This window comes from Phodopus roborovskii, unplaced genomic scaffold, assembly GCF_943737965.1.
Source record: "Phodopus roborovskii unplaced genomic scaffold, PHOROB, whole genome shotgun sequence".
Lineage (NCBI taxonomy): Eukaryota > Metazoa > Chordata > Mammalia > Rodentia > Cricetidae > Phodopus > Phodopus roborovskii.
In genome coordinates this window covers 12,670,055-12,686,459 of record NW_026126588.1, presented here as the reverse complement: position 1 = coordinate 12,686,459, position 16,405 = coordinate 12,670,055, and the positions used below count along the sequence as shown (strand labels likewise).

Sequence of the window (16,405 nt, the reverse complement as noted above, 5' to 3'; positions counted from 1 at the left end):
CATGTTCTTTGTGACAGTATTTGTTTAGAACCCTGTGCCTGAACTTAATGTTGAGAAATTCAAATACTAATACTGAATTGAATTCTTGATAATAGATGAATGGAATGTTTTAATGTATTAATTGTAACTCAGCTTCTCATTATGTAATATGTAGAATAAATTCTGTAAGTGCACAGTTTAAATTTTAAAAATAATATATGATATGGCCAGATCCAGAAATGAAGAGGACTTTCTTTGCTGTATTGCTTTTGCTGTACCTTCTTTAAGAGGAGATTTATATTTTAACCAGTTGCTTACTCAAGTCCAAAAATGATTTATGTGGCTCAAATGGATTTCCAAATTTCTAAATGTGTTTTTGTCTGATACCAAGAGCAAAATAATTGAAGCCCTGAACAGAGATTTGGGTCTTTTACTCTCAACAGAGAGATAAAGCGTGGGCTGGCCACTCATTCCCTTAGGCATCACCCTGTGAGAATACATCTGCTGTAGAAGAAATGTGTCCTTAAACAGAAGACATAGCAAATACCGGTTTACTGTAATTCCTCAAACTTGTCATCAAGCAGAATAAAATGAAGAACCATAGGTTTAAGCTCTCAGTGATTTAGTAACTTTAGTTTTTGCAGTCAATATTATGCAATTTAATCTACAGTTTGTTTAAATTTCATTTTTTTAATGTTTGTATATATCAAGACAATTAAATTTTTCAACCAGAACATGTTGACAAAATCAGATATCAAGAAATATTGATTTGTATAAAGAGGAATTGTTAATCACAATTTTTACATTAATTTTTGGTTTTCCAGTCATTGTTTTTCTACACAATGTATATTCTTTCCCTAACAAGCTATTAGGTAAGTAGATGACACACTAATTAAATATATCTGGTCCATTGTTAACTTCTCAGAAAGGCCGTGGCATATTAAAGTTTTAGAACTATTGATTGATACTTGAATTTATGAGAATTGTGGTTATAAATTCATTTTAAACCAAATGTTGCACATGCAAATATATAAATGTGTATTTTACTTACTTTAATATCAAATTGTCATGTTGCAATAAGGAAGAAAAATTCATTATAATAAACATTTTTAAGATCCATAATTGAATACCAGGCATTTATATTACTTGAAAGAGGGATTTTTTTTCTAAAATATTGTCTCTTTGGATGTTAACATAGACAAAGTTATTAATAGAAATACCAAACAATAACATTTTAAAGAATGAAGCCTTATTTATAGAACTTGTTTGTTTCTAAATTCAAGGTATTAGTATTGCATATAAGCCGCCATGGACGTTTGCTAAATGTAATTTGTGGACTAAATATGATACAATGGAAGGAAGTTAAATAATAGAATTATAAAATGCCACAATATGTAATATCTCATGGAAAAAGAAAGCAAAGGCACCAGACCTTATTTCTTCTCCAATAAGTGAACTGGCTTCAACAGTCAATACAATCAGTACATATTTCATCCTAAAGAAAGCTTTCCTAGACAGAGTGAGTGAACTTTTTAAATGACATTCTAATGAGATAGCATTATTTTATTGGAATAACTAGAGTCTTATTGTTAGTGCTAGTAACAGGCCAGTCTGAACTTAGTTTGCTATAAAAGCCTCAGATAAGACTGGAGAAAAGTCTCAGTGGTTAATAGCTCTTACTGCTGTTGCAGGGACCACATGTTAAATTCCCATAATCCACATGGGGGCTCACAACCAGCTGTTAGCTCCAGTGCTAGTGGATCCAGCACTCGTTCAGGCCACTGTGGGCACTGTATGAACATAATACACATACATACATGTGGCTAAACATATGTAGTAAAATAAAGTAGAATAAAAGCCTAAGTTAAACATACCTATATATTGTTAAGAAAAATGAAGTAAGATAATAAATATGTCCTTTTAAGGTATAAACCCATGCTAAGTGTCAATAAGCTGGAATAAGATAAATGTTGATGGTTCTTACTTTTAAGCAACACAGGCATGGAGTAAGTTTTTAAACAGGTTTAGAAAGCAAACAGCCTGTATTAGGAATACATGATATGTGATCTAAAATAGGGGCACAACATAAAGGTGTTTATAATTTCATGATTTTAACACACTAGCAAAAGATATATTAATATCTTGTTCATAATTTGAAATTTGCTAACTTACATGACTTCACACAAGTAGCTTTTGAGATAAGTAAATTATTAAAAAGTTCCAAAACATAAGTGAACTTTTTTAAGACCCCAGAGTCAATATAGAGTTGACTGCAATACTTTCCAGTATCCTCTCTCATGATTAAGAACCTTAATTTTGCCTTATATGGAGCTGTCAAAATGATCATTGACATGTCTTCTGGATTTCACATAGACTAAAACAGTTTTTACTATCGCAAAAGATAAATATATTGAAAATGGTACTTTGTTTTTACTTTACTAGTTCAGTGTCCTTACAATGTCTTTATTTTAAAGTATATTAACTATTTCTAACATGACTCAACACATTTACTACATAACCCTAACATCTTATGAATAAATGAAATAGCATAAAAATTGCAGTGAAAATAACACTTGAAATATCACTTGAGATAGAACGAGATCGAGTTGACAGACCATCGTTTTAGTGGCAAATTTTGATTCTGTATTTTAAAAAGAATTTATTTCTCATATGTTTATTTTTACTTAAATATTCATCTGTAAAGTGAGAGGAGGAGAAGGCTTCTCTTAGCATTCATGAGTGATGTCTCATGACCTAACACCACTGCTTATCTTGCTCAGTGCCATGCAGAATCATAGATGTCGAGGCAACTCGAATTTCCAAATACTTGTGTGAGGTTGTACTTTAAATTGGGTCTTGATATGAATTCAACGGCTAAGTTTAATTTTTAAAATTGTGTATCATTGCAATGCAAGAGAGAAAGAAAAACTGTGTTTGTTGCAAAGTACGACTAATTTCGCATAATCTTCTTAATTTCACTTACAGAACTCACATTGTTCTTAACTTTCTGGCTTGTAATTAACAACATTCAGCCATAATATTTATACTCAGTCTCATTACAATCAGGTTGGCATGTCATTCAATATACATTACTTTCCCCTAACTTTAAGCTTAAAATTTCCACTATTAAGTGTGCTTATATATGTATACACATATGTATAGATACTTTTAACAGTAGTCATATAATTGGACTCACCAAATGATGACTTTTTTATTAAAATGTAATTCAATTTAATAGAGCAAATTGTGATATACAACTTCAAACACTACTCCGACATCAAAGTAGATACTTATTAAATTAGCCATATATAAATTTGTAAAGATAAAATAATGAAGTAATCAAGAGAAATCTATTACTGTACATCCATAATAATGTGGGTTTCAATATTTAAAAGATGTCCTAATTAATGTGAGCTGACATTCAAATTACCAGCATGTGCCCTTCTGATAGATAACCAGGTAGCAATGTATTGTTGTCTATGCCTCTGCATCATAATGTTAGACCAGCACAAGAACACATTCTCTAATATCCTGCTAACACAGTTTAAATAGAACAGTGTTCCTCTGCAAACTGATTGGTCTGAGCCTTAAAGGAAATAGCAGAATATAAAGTCAACATCTTCATCAAATAGGTTTTCTAGCAATGGACTCACTTTATATTTCTCATTGAAGAATGTCTTGCCTTATAGTGCAAACTCATTTATTTCTTTAGCACCAGTTTGTAGATCAGATACTTAATTGGCTTTTGGTGTTCTCCTAAATCATAGACTAACTCTTCAAAACAAGATAGATAAATGGATTGCCATTTCTGTACTTAGAATTATATTCCAAAGGATTATTCTAGACAACGTAGATGACATAGAGGTAAATTGCTCCTGAGAAACCCTTCCCATGTAAAAAGTTTTGATAGCAGCATGCAGGCTTAATGAAAATACACGCTGCTAGGCAGATATGACTGAATGGTAAAAATTTCAAATCAGGTTTTAAAATCCAGTCTGGACATGATGCTAGAATAGAATTAGAAGCCCATTCCAGTGATTTTTGAAGTTGATGTTCCCTGTCTCCTTGTTCATTGGTTTTAGATAAGGAGAAAACTAGGCATAGTTTCAATGGGATGCCAAGCACTACAATGTTTATGAAACCCAACACTATAACTGACTTCATAGAACCCTATTTTACTTCTATGTTCAATTAATACAAATAAATGCTAGAGAAGCTTCCATTCATTTGAAGTAAAAAAAAAATATCACTTATTTAGGTCAGAGGTGAAATGGGGAGCAGAAGGATATTAAGACATTACCACAAAGAAAATAACTATCATAGGCTGGAAAGGTAGGAAATCCATTTGGAATAAATTATCAACTTGCTCACTAGTTTTCAGGTACACCCAGTCTTTAGCAATAGAAAGGGCATTCCACAATAAAGAAGTAGGCAAGAACTTATCAAAGCATCCCTGCTCACCTAAGCCTCAGAGTAAGATTAGAAATACTTTTTATCTCTTTGGATGCCAACTTCAGGGCCCTAGGTGGACTTGAAGAAAACTTCATACAATTATTCTCACTGAAACTATCAATTGCTTCATTCACAGTGTTGATAGTTCAGTGGACTTTGCAAAGAATGGTTTTGTGGACAAGGTCATGACAAACAGTCTTTTTATCAGCATTGTATGCATCCCCTAAATTCATTTTCCTATGGAATGGTTTGTGCCTTTGTATGTACTGTCATATATTTGCATTTAAATTATTCATGCATGTCACAGTGTTAGTTTGAAACAGTGCTTACAAGATGAATAACCAAGACAGTATTTCATGTTTATTTGTTGTTTTGCATGCAGGTGAATCTGGTGTGGAAGAGTGGTCCCTGTGGAGCACATGCTCAGTTACTTGTGGTCAAGGGTCGCAGGTGCGAACCAGAACTTGTGTATCACCTTACGGGACACACTGCAGCGGCCCATTAAGAGAATCAAGGGTTTGCAATAACACTGCCCTCTGTCCAGGTAGTGTTAGCAGCAACTACGACTATGGATGTTTTGAATTGTGTCATGCTACGCATTTGGGACAATTTGTTATTTTCTTTTGATCCGGGTGTAGGCATTTTAAATAGAGTCTTATAAGTAGAATTCTTCTCAACTGTGATATTTCAATCTGTATGTGATTATTTCTGCTTTTAGAGCAGTGAATGGCAGATAAGTGACTGTCTCCCTACTGTAAATAGATTGAAATGCTTGTAGCTGTTTAAAAGAGCATAAAAATTCAGTTATGTTTCTTATGTTTTTAGGTGGTTAAAAAATTGTACTGCTATATGAGAAAAAATTCTTTCAAGCATAGCAGAAATATGACATGTGATTGACAGTTTTTTAGTCAGCAGTTCTACCATCCGTCTGACCCTGTCAGAAAATAATAAGTTTAGTATATCTAAATAAGATCTTTCATTTTACTTCATAAAGAACTTTCCTTGAAGGGGTTGCTCTCATCACAGCCATCTACTGCTAGAGACAGAGACAGAGACAGAGACAGAGAGAGAGAGAGAGAGCTGGTTAGGATGAAATATACTTTACATCAAAATTATATGATTTAATGATGTACATGTTCTTATTGTATTTGTTTCACCCTTTGAAAACAGTAAGTCCCAAAGAAGGAGTTTAGACTGTCCCCAATCATTGAATGAAAGGGTGACTGAAACTATATGAGTGTAGCAGTTGATACTAGACTCCCATAGACTTTACAGAAGCAACTGAAAAGCATATTTTCTACAGAAAGGTCTTAGCACTGTAGGCCTTACAACCTCTAAGTCATGCTTAAGTATTTTCAAGAGGCCTCCATTCCCTGATTCTCAGTTGCTAAAAACAACAGTGAAGAGCATGGAAGAATGGTTAGGAATAATGCCAATTTTCTAGCAGAACTGGCAAATGTAGTCATGTAAGAAATGTTGGGGCGGCTCTTGTTTGGTAGGTATAAAACTTCAACTTTGCAAAATAGAACCTTTCTCGTGATCTGTTTGATTGCTACATGAATATTATAAACTCCAAATAGTTTCCTTGGACAATTTTCTGTTATTTAGGGTTTTTATTTTTATTTTTAAATAAATATATAAATAAATATCCTGGAGAAAAAAAATGAAGGAAGTATCAGGAGATGTTAGGGAATGATACAATGAGGTTTGAGAACTCTTTGTATCAGAAAATCTCACACAATGAGATGTGAGAATCCTTTGCATAAGAAGTAGAAAAGCTATAGATGAAGACAAAGCTAAACATACATAAACTAAAACACAATTATCAATAAAAGGACAACAGTTGCTACTGAGAGTAAGCAGGAGTCAGTGGGGACTGCATGCTACATGGAAGAATTTGGAATGAAAAATAATACAAACCAAATGGGAAAATTTAAGGGAATCATCGAACAAAAAAGGATGGCCAAAGCTGAAAAGCAGAGATCATAGACCAAACACATTCCAGTTAGATGAACTGGGAAAAAGAAAAGAGGCAAAGGGGAGAGGCTTGGGGTGTCAGAGTGAAACCTTCAGATCTCAGCATCAATGCTGGGAATCCCTATGTGAGTAGAACAGAATAGGGCCTTCTGGGAGAATACTTAACCATGAAGCCTAAACGGTAGTTATAGGATGACTTACAGGGTCGAGTACCCTGTTCTTGTTAATGAAAACAGTATCAATAGAGCATAACTGATATATAAATCTATCTTCTAACATGTGCTCAGTGTCAAGATCATTTACACTCACAGGGATGGGGTCTAATGACAAACACATTCCTAAATGGGAATCTGACTGGTGTCCAATGTGCTTTCTACCATTCACAGCTTATCTTCTGGTCACCAGTTATGCTCATGTATTAGCTTCACATATGGAAGTCTTCATTCTCTACAGAGGGGATTGATTAGGCCTTCATCTGGGAAGTGAGAACATCTGTGGGGGGAGCCGAATCTCCCCCATATGTGGGTGCTAAGTTCTCTTTCCGTGTGTATCATAAAAAACAAACAAACAAAACTGAGTGATATATCATTTACAGCTTTTTTGTTTCTTAAAACCCTTACTTACCCTTACCATGTGTAAGAATGTGAAACATTTTGAGTCTATCTTTCACCTATATGTATCTAAACTATTCAACTATTCGTTTCTCTAAAAATTGTTTAGAAATTGCTCACAAGAAAAGTATATCATTGTTATACTTCAGTTTGTTGAACTGATGATCAATTTTTGTATTTAATTTTTCAAATACAAAGGATAATTTAGCAGCTTCATTATTTTAAATTGTCAGATAAGTACATACTTATAGGGAATAGGAGTTTTTTTCATATGCGGATTTTTTATTCACCATATTGATTAAAAGTTATTTTTAATATGATATATCATGAAAAATGAGGAGTAAATCTTTAACTGGTCTAAAGTTTAAGAATTATTTCAATCAATATAAACATCTTTCTAAATAACAAATTCCACTTAAATTTGCTCACAAATCAATGCCTGACCTTGTCATTCTAGAGAACTCTAACTTTGGGAATAAGAAAAGAACAAATTTACTATTAAATTAGCTCTCTACGAAATGTGTGGAATGACAGCATTTTTACTTAATTTATTTGTACCATGAAGGAGAGTCATTAGAATGACAAGTGACTTAATTTTCAGTAATTCACAAATTCTTTTGTTCATATCCACTAGACCATTTGCAAATTTTTTGCTGCTTTAACCTTTTTTAAATTTGGCATTTATTATTATTATTATTATTATTATTATTATTATTATTATTATTTAGAGTATAAACATATGGAATACATTTACAGTAGATTGGGAAAGGTAGAGAGCAACATTCAATTATCTACTTACTGTCCCAGCTGAATGAATTTCAGCTCTATATTTCACTCCCGGGTTTTCAACCCCTGTTGAACACCAGCATTTTGACTCTGATAAATCTTTGTTTCAAGAGCAGGGGACCCTATGACTCATTTGTGTGTTACCAGCTTCCTTGGCTTATAGCCTCTTGATGCAAGTAGCACTTCATTTTTTTTTAACTGATGCAACTTAAACTATCTATTGATATCAGCTAATATCCCTGTGGGTGGAGTTACTTCCAGTTGATAAATCACTGACCTGTCTGTACTGTATGGAACTGAATATGTAGAAGTTAATATAGCCTAATGTTTTTAAATGAGTGTCACAGTTATCATATTCATTTATGTTTATAGTAAAGCTCTTATGCTTAAAGGGATTATTTTATATGTAATAAGGTTCAAATCATATGAACATTTAAAGATGTTTATTTGAAAACTCTGATGATGTTTTATGTATTGAATAGAGTTTGTTTTCGCTTTAGCTTGTACAAACTAGAGATACAACATTTATCTGGTACCAAAAATCAAGAAGAAAACTACAAATATGGATGGCATTGGTGTAAATTAAGTAACTTTAGTAGTACAATTTTTCAAATTCACTAGATAATTCATGAATTTTTCTACTTTACTGGAATATAAAGGACCTTGTATAACAATTTTACATTAAGTGGAAAACTTGATCTTAACATAAAATTTATGAGTAGCCTCCCTAATATAAACATTTTATAGTCTAAACATTATAAAGCACATGTTAGAGTTTCAGATAACTCAACAGTCTCTAAAAATCACAAATTCTGAATTTCTCCTCACCTAAGATATTTGAAACTTAAATGATGTACTGAATCACAAAACTCAATGTATAACAAGGAAGTGTACTGGAATGCCTAAATAGCACTGATTTTTTGATTCCAGTATCACGATTTACATAAGCTGATAACCTTCCATGGCAGTTTTTGTGATTCACAAAGGAAAATTTTACAATTCAGAAGTTTGATATTTTCTATCATTGTTCTATGTACATTAAGTACTGTAGTAATTTGATGAAACATCATACAGTGTCATGAGCACTTTACATAGTGAAGAGGATTATCATTAGTTTGAAAAGTTTGGTAACATAATAGCTGCAAAAATTGATAAAAATATAACAAATATATTCATATAAATTACTTCAAGAAATCCTCTATGATTAATATTTACAGGGATGTATATACATATGTGCACATATTTCAATACTATATAACATGTCTACATTGCTAAATGGAGATATTAGATATTCTGTTACCAGTAGATACTAATTAGCTTTAGCTTTCCCATTCTGTGGTGATGCCCTGGCTAGTTAGACAGATTTCAGCTTTAAAGTACGAACATGAGGAAAATTCTAGAAATATTGCGTTTACTTAGAAGGTACCTATGCCATTTTATATGGACTTGGGCATGGAGCTACCATTTGGAGAAGGAAACTGAACCTCCTTCTGCCATTTTCGTGTGGGTCTGTATCCCCTCATTCCTCCCAGGAGTGACCTCAACCATCTTTGCTCAAGACAGTGTGAGAGCTCTAAGACAGAGCCCTGCATCAAGACAGAAGGTTCTCAAGAGAACACTTCTCCTGGCTTCTCTCTCCTCACTTTATTAGTGAGGTAAATGCCCCAGTGTTAATAATTAGGGTGAGAGCAATAATTTGACATTCATTGGAAGCATTTAAACATTGAAGTCCAGTGAGTGAACTTCCTTAAATGCCAGCATTTACTAAAGCAGTGTCCAATATTCATTCAGAAGGAACACATAGTATTGCTTCCAGTCAAGTTTCAATTATAAAAAATGGGATATTTGAAATTTTGGTATTCCCATGATTACTTTCATTCTGTTTTTATGGAACCTGGTGTTTGTTGTTGTTTTGGAAATACAATTAGGAGACTTTTCAGTTCCATCAATGCTGTCAGAGGAGAGAGATTAACTTCTAGCTCCTTGGCTTTTAGAAGCAGAGTGTTTTTCCCTTGAAATTGAGAAAGAAAGGATGTGACAGGATTAGATCCAGTAGTTGAAATATTCCCCTACTCAAAAGATGATGAATTTACTTCCAAAATCTTAGATGAGAAAATTTTTTCAAATAATGCTAGCTTAAAAAAAACTATATCAAATATATAGAACCAAATTTTACAACACAAAATATTTCTGAAACTTCATAGGTACTAGAACTAAATTGGTCATTAGCTATTTAAATACAAATTTAGCTCTAAAAGTACAGCTCTGTTATGAGAAATGTAACTTTTCTTATTCTTCATAGGTGACCACGCTTTAACATAGCTCATGAATGTTTTATCAAGACAAAGAAAGGAGAATTTCCATTTAAAGAGCTTAAAAAGGGAATAACTTACGTTTTTGGTCCAACTGTAGAAGAAAAGCCCAGGGAGTTTTGCGATCTTAATAAATTTAAAAATTAAATTTAAAAGTTAATGTTGATAAGGGTTTTACTGAGAGTGAGCTTTCAAAATTTATTCATGCTTTACTTGATGACTTCTTTTCTTAACTATACAGAGAGAAGCCTTTGACTTTGACTCTTTTCTTTGTGGCTGAAGCTTCTTTGCTTTGTTACAGTACATGGAGTTTGGGAGGAATGGTCACCATGGAGCTTATGCTCATTTACATGTGGCCGAGGCCAAAGAACAAGAACCAGGTCATGCACACCTCCTCAGTATGGAGGGAGGCCCTGTGAAGGACCTGAAACACATCACAAGCCTTGTAATATTGCTCTCTGTCCAGGTAAGCATATTTGGCATTTGTTGAAACTTGCACTGATATACACATACTGTACTTGGTTTATACTACATACATAAAGGATACAGCTATTATTGAGCCTTGCTGGAAAAGTGTTTCCCCTAATTACTATCTTATCTGGATAAAATGGGGTTATTTTGTTTTCTGTAGTGATATACGTTTTCTTGGTGCTCATCTTTCCTAAATTATTCTATATGCACACATTAATGTTTTAAAATAAAAGTTTAGAGTTGTCCACTGTGAAGAGTCACAAAGTGTCTTCAGGTCTGAGGTGAGTTGTTACCTTTGGATGTAACTATCAAGACCTGGCTTAGAATTGTTTCTCCTGGTGTTGTTCTTTACAGCCGTTCAGTCAAGGGAGCTAACTTGTCACAGACCACATGAGAACACTGTCAATATTTTCTGAGAAATATCATGGGGCAATATGTTTAGTTTTCCCTGGAGTGTATTTATGTCATCTTAATGTTTTCCTTGGCCTAATACTCCTGTTCTACGTCATCTAACTTGGCTAATTCTGTCCTCAGAGGCATATTCAAAAACTAACCTTAATCTAAATAATCATTCACAGGTATGCCCTGAGGGATATCTCCCAGGTGATTGCAGGTTCTGTCAGGCAGAGAGTTAACGCCATACCCTGACTGCATTAGTCTCTTGTCTGAAAACAGGGGCTGCTGTCAATGGGCAGAAGCCTAGAGCAGCAGCAGGAGTCAACTTGGTTAGAGTTATTATGGAAGGGTGTATGTGTAGCTTAATGTTTAATTTCTCTGTGGTCCTGTCTTTCTTATCTAAACCAACTTAGAACATAGTCCAACCTACTTTGTCGTGGTTGCTGTTTTCTTTGAAATTTTATTGCTGTAAGTAATTGAGCAATTCAATGCATGGTGATGACCACTGACATCTTTGAATATATAGGATTTCTCTTCAGTTTCCTTCCTGTTTAAGCAACTTGGCTTTTGCTATTTCCCCAACACATTACAGTGATTGTATATTATTTTCATATGTAAATATATGCATATATATATATGCTTTTAAACCTCATTCCAATTTCTCTAGTTACATTTTCTACATTTGTTTCATTATCTTAATGTGATGTACTAATGGGATTTGCACCTTCATATAGGATTATGTATCATTTAAATTTTGTAGAGAAAAGGGAAGATTTTCTGAATTGGTGAAGAAGTGCCCAACATTCGTGTTCACTGAGAAATGAATATTTTGTTTGTGCTGTGGGTGATTGCACTATTAGTACATTTTACATGGAAGTGAACATATTTGACAGCAATGTTCTTTAATTGGCTAGCTCCAGAACTAATAAAAAAAAAGTACCACTAAAATAGATGAAGAGAAGCTAACATATGAGTGACAGATAGAAGACCAAAATACATGAAATATCTATATAACCTAAATCTATACATCTATAAATATGTTATATATATTCTAAATATGTACAGATAGGTTCTAAATATATCTATGTGGAGAGTATATACTATATAAAAGCAAATTGAATTGTATAATTAAGTGGGAAACAACACATTCAGTTCCAATTAGAAATGTTTACTTATATAACATATTGTTGCCTTTATCATTCATCATTTTTCTCATTTACAAATTGAGCCCAGCATCTATATGACAGGAATGATATTATTAAAGTTCAGTATAAAATGATATAAAATACTTTACAAGATTTGCATAAGGATATTACTTTCAGAGGATTTAAGTCAAATGAAGTCAAGATGTAACTTTTGAGCTCAGTAGCCTTATGAGTAGAGTCAAAAAGAGTCTTCTCCTTGGCTTGTACAATTATTCTCCAAATGCCCTTGTCTGTCTGTGGAGCTAAAGTGCCATCCTGCTCTCCTGTTTGAGAAATGCATCCCTGGGAAGCCAGACTCCTGGCAGTGTAGAGTTTCCCAGGGGCTAGTTTCTAAGCACATTTGCATATTTTTTTGCAAATCCTGATAGGGAGCAAGCTGTATACAAATGATAGTTGCCTTGGAACACCCCTGTTTCAGTGTCCTGCTGACCTAACATTTTGATCCTCAGCATTCACTGGAGAGTAGCCTGCCTGTCCCTCTGCAGGGAGCCCTTCTGGTGACAAGGAGTTCAAGGATGCTAAGCACTCTGTGCACTGGGTTCAAAGGCCTGAAATTCCCTCTGCTGGAGGGTGTTACACTTTGACGGTAATTGCTGCCCCATTAACCTGGATTTTTTTTTAAAAAATTAATTTCTGTTCATCTTGATATTCTTGTCTATTTCAGGGTGACTATGTGTGCTTTGCTATCATTTCGGGCTTTTGGGTTTTAAATCGATGACAGTTATCTTTGCATTCACTGTGTGCTGCTTCCTTCTCTCCTCTCTTTGGCATTTTAACTTTCTCCCTATCGGTCACTGACTTGTGTATGCATTGCTGACTTCTAATAATAATATTGTATCAGAATCCTCTCTTATAGTTCACTTAAAATAGGAAACACAGCTTTATTTATTTGCCTTTTCTACTCATTTCCAAGGCAAGAAGTCAGGCTTTTTTTTTTTTTTTCCAAACATTTGAGCCTCGTGTTATGAAAGGATCTTTCAGATTCCTGGGTGACTCCTAACTAAATGCAAATCTGAGCTCCCTGGCTTTTCCATCATTAAATCAGACAGCTTTACAACCAGATGCCAGGATTCTTCTGCCCACAAGTGCTGTCTCTGTCCAATTTCCTCATTCAGCAATATTCAAATAGAATCCCTGCTGAAATAGTTTCGGTGTCCAAAATAAACAAGATCTAATGACTAGGATGGGAATCTACCTTACTCATTCTGTGACCTTAACTACTTTTGATCTGGGTATGAAAACAGACTATAAACACAACATTTACTAAGGTACCTTATAAAATTTAAAAGGAGAGAGTTATTATTTCTTCCACATTGGCTTGGTTATGCCTGGCAAGATGAAGTCCCTATTGTAGTGTAAATAGAGACCTAACTATTCAGCCTTTGCCACTGTAACTCTGCTGGCCCCAGAAAATGGGGTAGTTTGTCATATTGCCGGAGTGAAGCGAAGTGGAACTGTCTCCTGTGACTTTGGCTTGTAAGGAAGTACATTGCATAGTACGTGCACTGTTTGATCCCTCAGGTTTTTCCTGTTTCAGAGTAGAGACCTATTGTTCTCTGTTCTTATTCACTGTTGTAGAATGGCTCACGAGGCAACAGGAGCTTTTAAATGGAAAGATAGCATTTATTTAAAAGGTAAAAAATAATACAACTAAAGTGCTTATGATGAAGTTGAAGGAATTGAAAAGGGCTTAGAATATGATGACTCTGGCATTTCCTAGAATAAATTATGAGGTCTCCCACACCATTTGAAAAAAATGGTTTTCTATGACGGGAAAAGAGAGGAAAGAGTTACATTTTAAATAAAACATGAAAGCCAATTTTTTATTATTGTCACTCGACACTGTAAAGCATATGAGAATGTCTTACTCGTACCTAAATGTAGTCCATTATCCATCAATGCATCTTTCCATGCCAGTCCATCCCATGGTGTTCCTCAGCCTCTGATAACTAACATCCCACTTTTAAGAGCAACACATTTAGATTATATACACATGCAAAGTCATAGAATAGGCATCCTTTTGTACCTGACTGATTTTGCTGAATCTAATGATCTCCAGTGTGATTCATGTTGCAAACCACCAGACTTCATTTGCCTTACTGATGAATAATATTCTCTTATGTATCAATACTACCTTTGTTCATCCATCAGTTGATAGTTTCCATTTCTTCGCTCCTGGCTTTTCTGGTACTGCTTCAAGAAACAAAGGAATGCAGATGATTCTTCAATTCATGATCGTTGGATCATGCTCCCATGATCATATTCTTATTTTTGAAGAATAATCTACAACATTTTCCGTAATGGATGTACAAATTTGTATTCCCTCTGACAGTTTGTAAAGATACTCTTTTGTCACCATCATCAAAAGAGCTGTTCTTAATGCATGTGAAGTGTATTTTATTGTAGTTTTAATTTGGGCTTTTCTTATTCGTTTTCTATATACATCTAGACATTTGTCTGCTGTTGAAAAGTTTCTAACTAGAATGCTTGTTTTTTTGTTTTTTCACAAAACAAACCTTTGGTTGTCTTTTCAATATTTCAGGAGTTCCTTATGTATTATGGATGCTAGCTGCCTCTCTCTCATGTGCAGGGTTTGTAATATTTTTTTTTCCATTCAGGAGGTTGCCTCCCCTTCCATGATTGTTTATTTTACTGTGTGGAAACCTTGGTTTTCTGTAGTCGGCCATGTCAAAGGTTTGTCGGCTCTGATTTTTGTCCATTGTCCCCTATGTTTTCTTCTAGTAGTTGCATGTTTTACATCTGAGTCTTGGTTCCGTTTAAGTTGATGTCTGAAAATGGCAGAGTCTAGTTTCATTCTTCTACCAGTAGATATCCAGTTTCCTATTATTGCTATCCTTTCAGCAGCCATGCTCTTAAATGTAGTTAAAAGTTCTTTTGGCCCTAGATTTATGGATTTAGGCTGTCTAGGAGTTTCTGGTTCCATTAGCCTCTATTTTTGCCAGTATCATGCTGTTTTGATTATTGCAGTCCACAACACATTTTGAAAACATCGTAGAGTTCTCCTGCATGATTCTTTCTTATCAACAGTGCTTTGGTTATTTGTGGCTTTAGCGGTTCATTGAAATGATAAAATTGCCTATTTTAGCTCTGTGAAAACTGATGGTGGTATTTTGCTATGTGTATCAGTTACTGGTTATGAAAATAAGGAAACTGGCAAAGGAAACTTTATAAAGAAGAAATTTATTTTGGCTCAAAGTTCAAAGGCAACCCTGTTAAGTGTATCATGGTAGGGAAATTCTTAGGGACAGCAGCTAGAGTTGGCCTGTCACGTTGCATCCACAGTCAGGAAACAGGACAAACAGTGCTATTGCTCAGCTGGCTTTCTTCTTGGCTTTCAGTCTAGGACCTGTAACTTATGGTTCTCCATATAAGGTGGGTCTGCCCACCTCACATAAGCTGATCTAGACAATTTCTCATTAGCACACCCAGGGATGTATTTCCATGGTGTGTTTAAGTCCAGCCAACTTGACTATCAAGATTAAGCATCACAGCTCTATCCCTTATTGACTTGATACCCAAACAGGTCATCTTTAAGCTAAAATCTCCCACTCCTTTTCCCTATATGGGCATCTCAAAATGCAAAATGCTTGTTAAGTTCAACTTTTAAAGTCCCCTTTTCTTTGAAATTTTCATCATTGTTTATAATTATAAAGTCTGGCACTTAATATAATCTCTTAACGTAAGCTCCTATACAGCACAGGAACCATTGAGATGGTTCAGGAGATAAAGGTGCCTGCCAGCAAGCAAATTGACCTCAGTTCCATTCTCAGAACCCACATACCAAAAGGGAGAACTGACTCCCATAAACTGTCTCATGACCTTCATACACCCATACAAAGCAATAATAAAAAAAATGTTTAAATTAAAAAAATAAGCAGGATGTACATTCCTAACATTCGCTGATTGAAATAAATCCTGCATTTTCAAACGGGAAGAATGGAGCATAGCAAAGAGTTATTAGACAACATCCATAAAGGCAAACAAATCCTGCAGCTCTGTGTGTATCATCTAGGGCTTGTGATGAAGTCATGTGGGCTCCAAATGTTTTGTGTAGCACCAGTTCTCTACCATTGCTGCCTTAAACACTTTGCCTTTCTCTTGACACACATTTACATCATTCCTGCAGCCTTCGTTGATGGACGTATCATTATCTTGATAGCTGAAACATCTGAGGGTCACTATTGCAGCTTAGGCT

At 34.5% G+C, this 16,405-nt stretch overlaps 1 protein-coding gene across 1 annotated transcript in view; it reads left to right on the top strand.

Annotated features, from left to right (window-relative positions):
• Positions 1-16,405, top strand: part of Adgrb3 (adhesion G protein-coupled receptor B3) — a 656,439-nt gene that overhangs the window by 235,669 nt on the left and 404,365 nt on the right. Inside the window, exons 4-5 of the mRNA XM_051204331.1 lie at positions 4,814-4,975; positions 10,419-10,583. Coding sequence (XP_051060288.1) covers positions 4,814-4,975; positions 10,419-10,583 — 327 coding nt within the window. The remainder of the gene's footprint in view (positions 1-4,813; positions 4,976-10,418; positions 10,584-16,405) is intronic.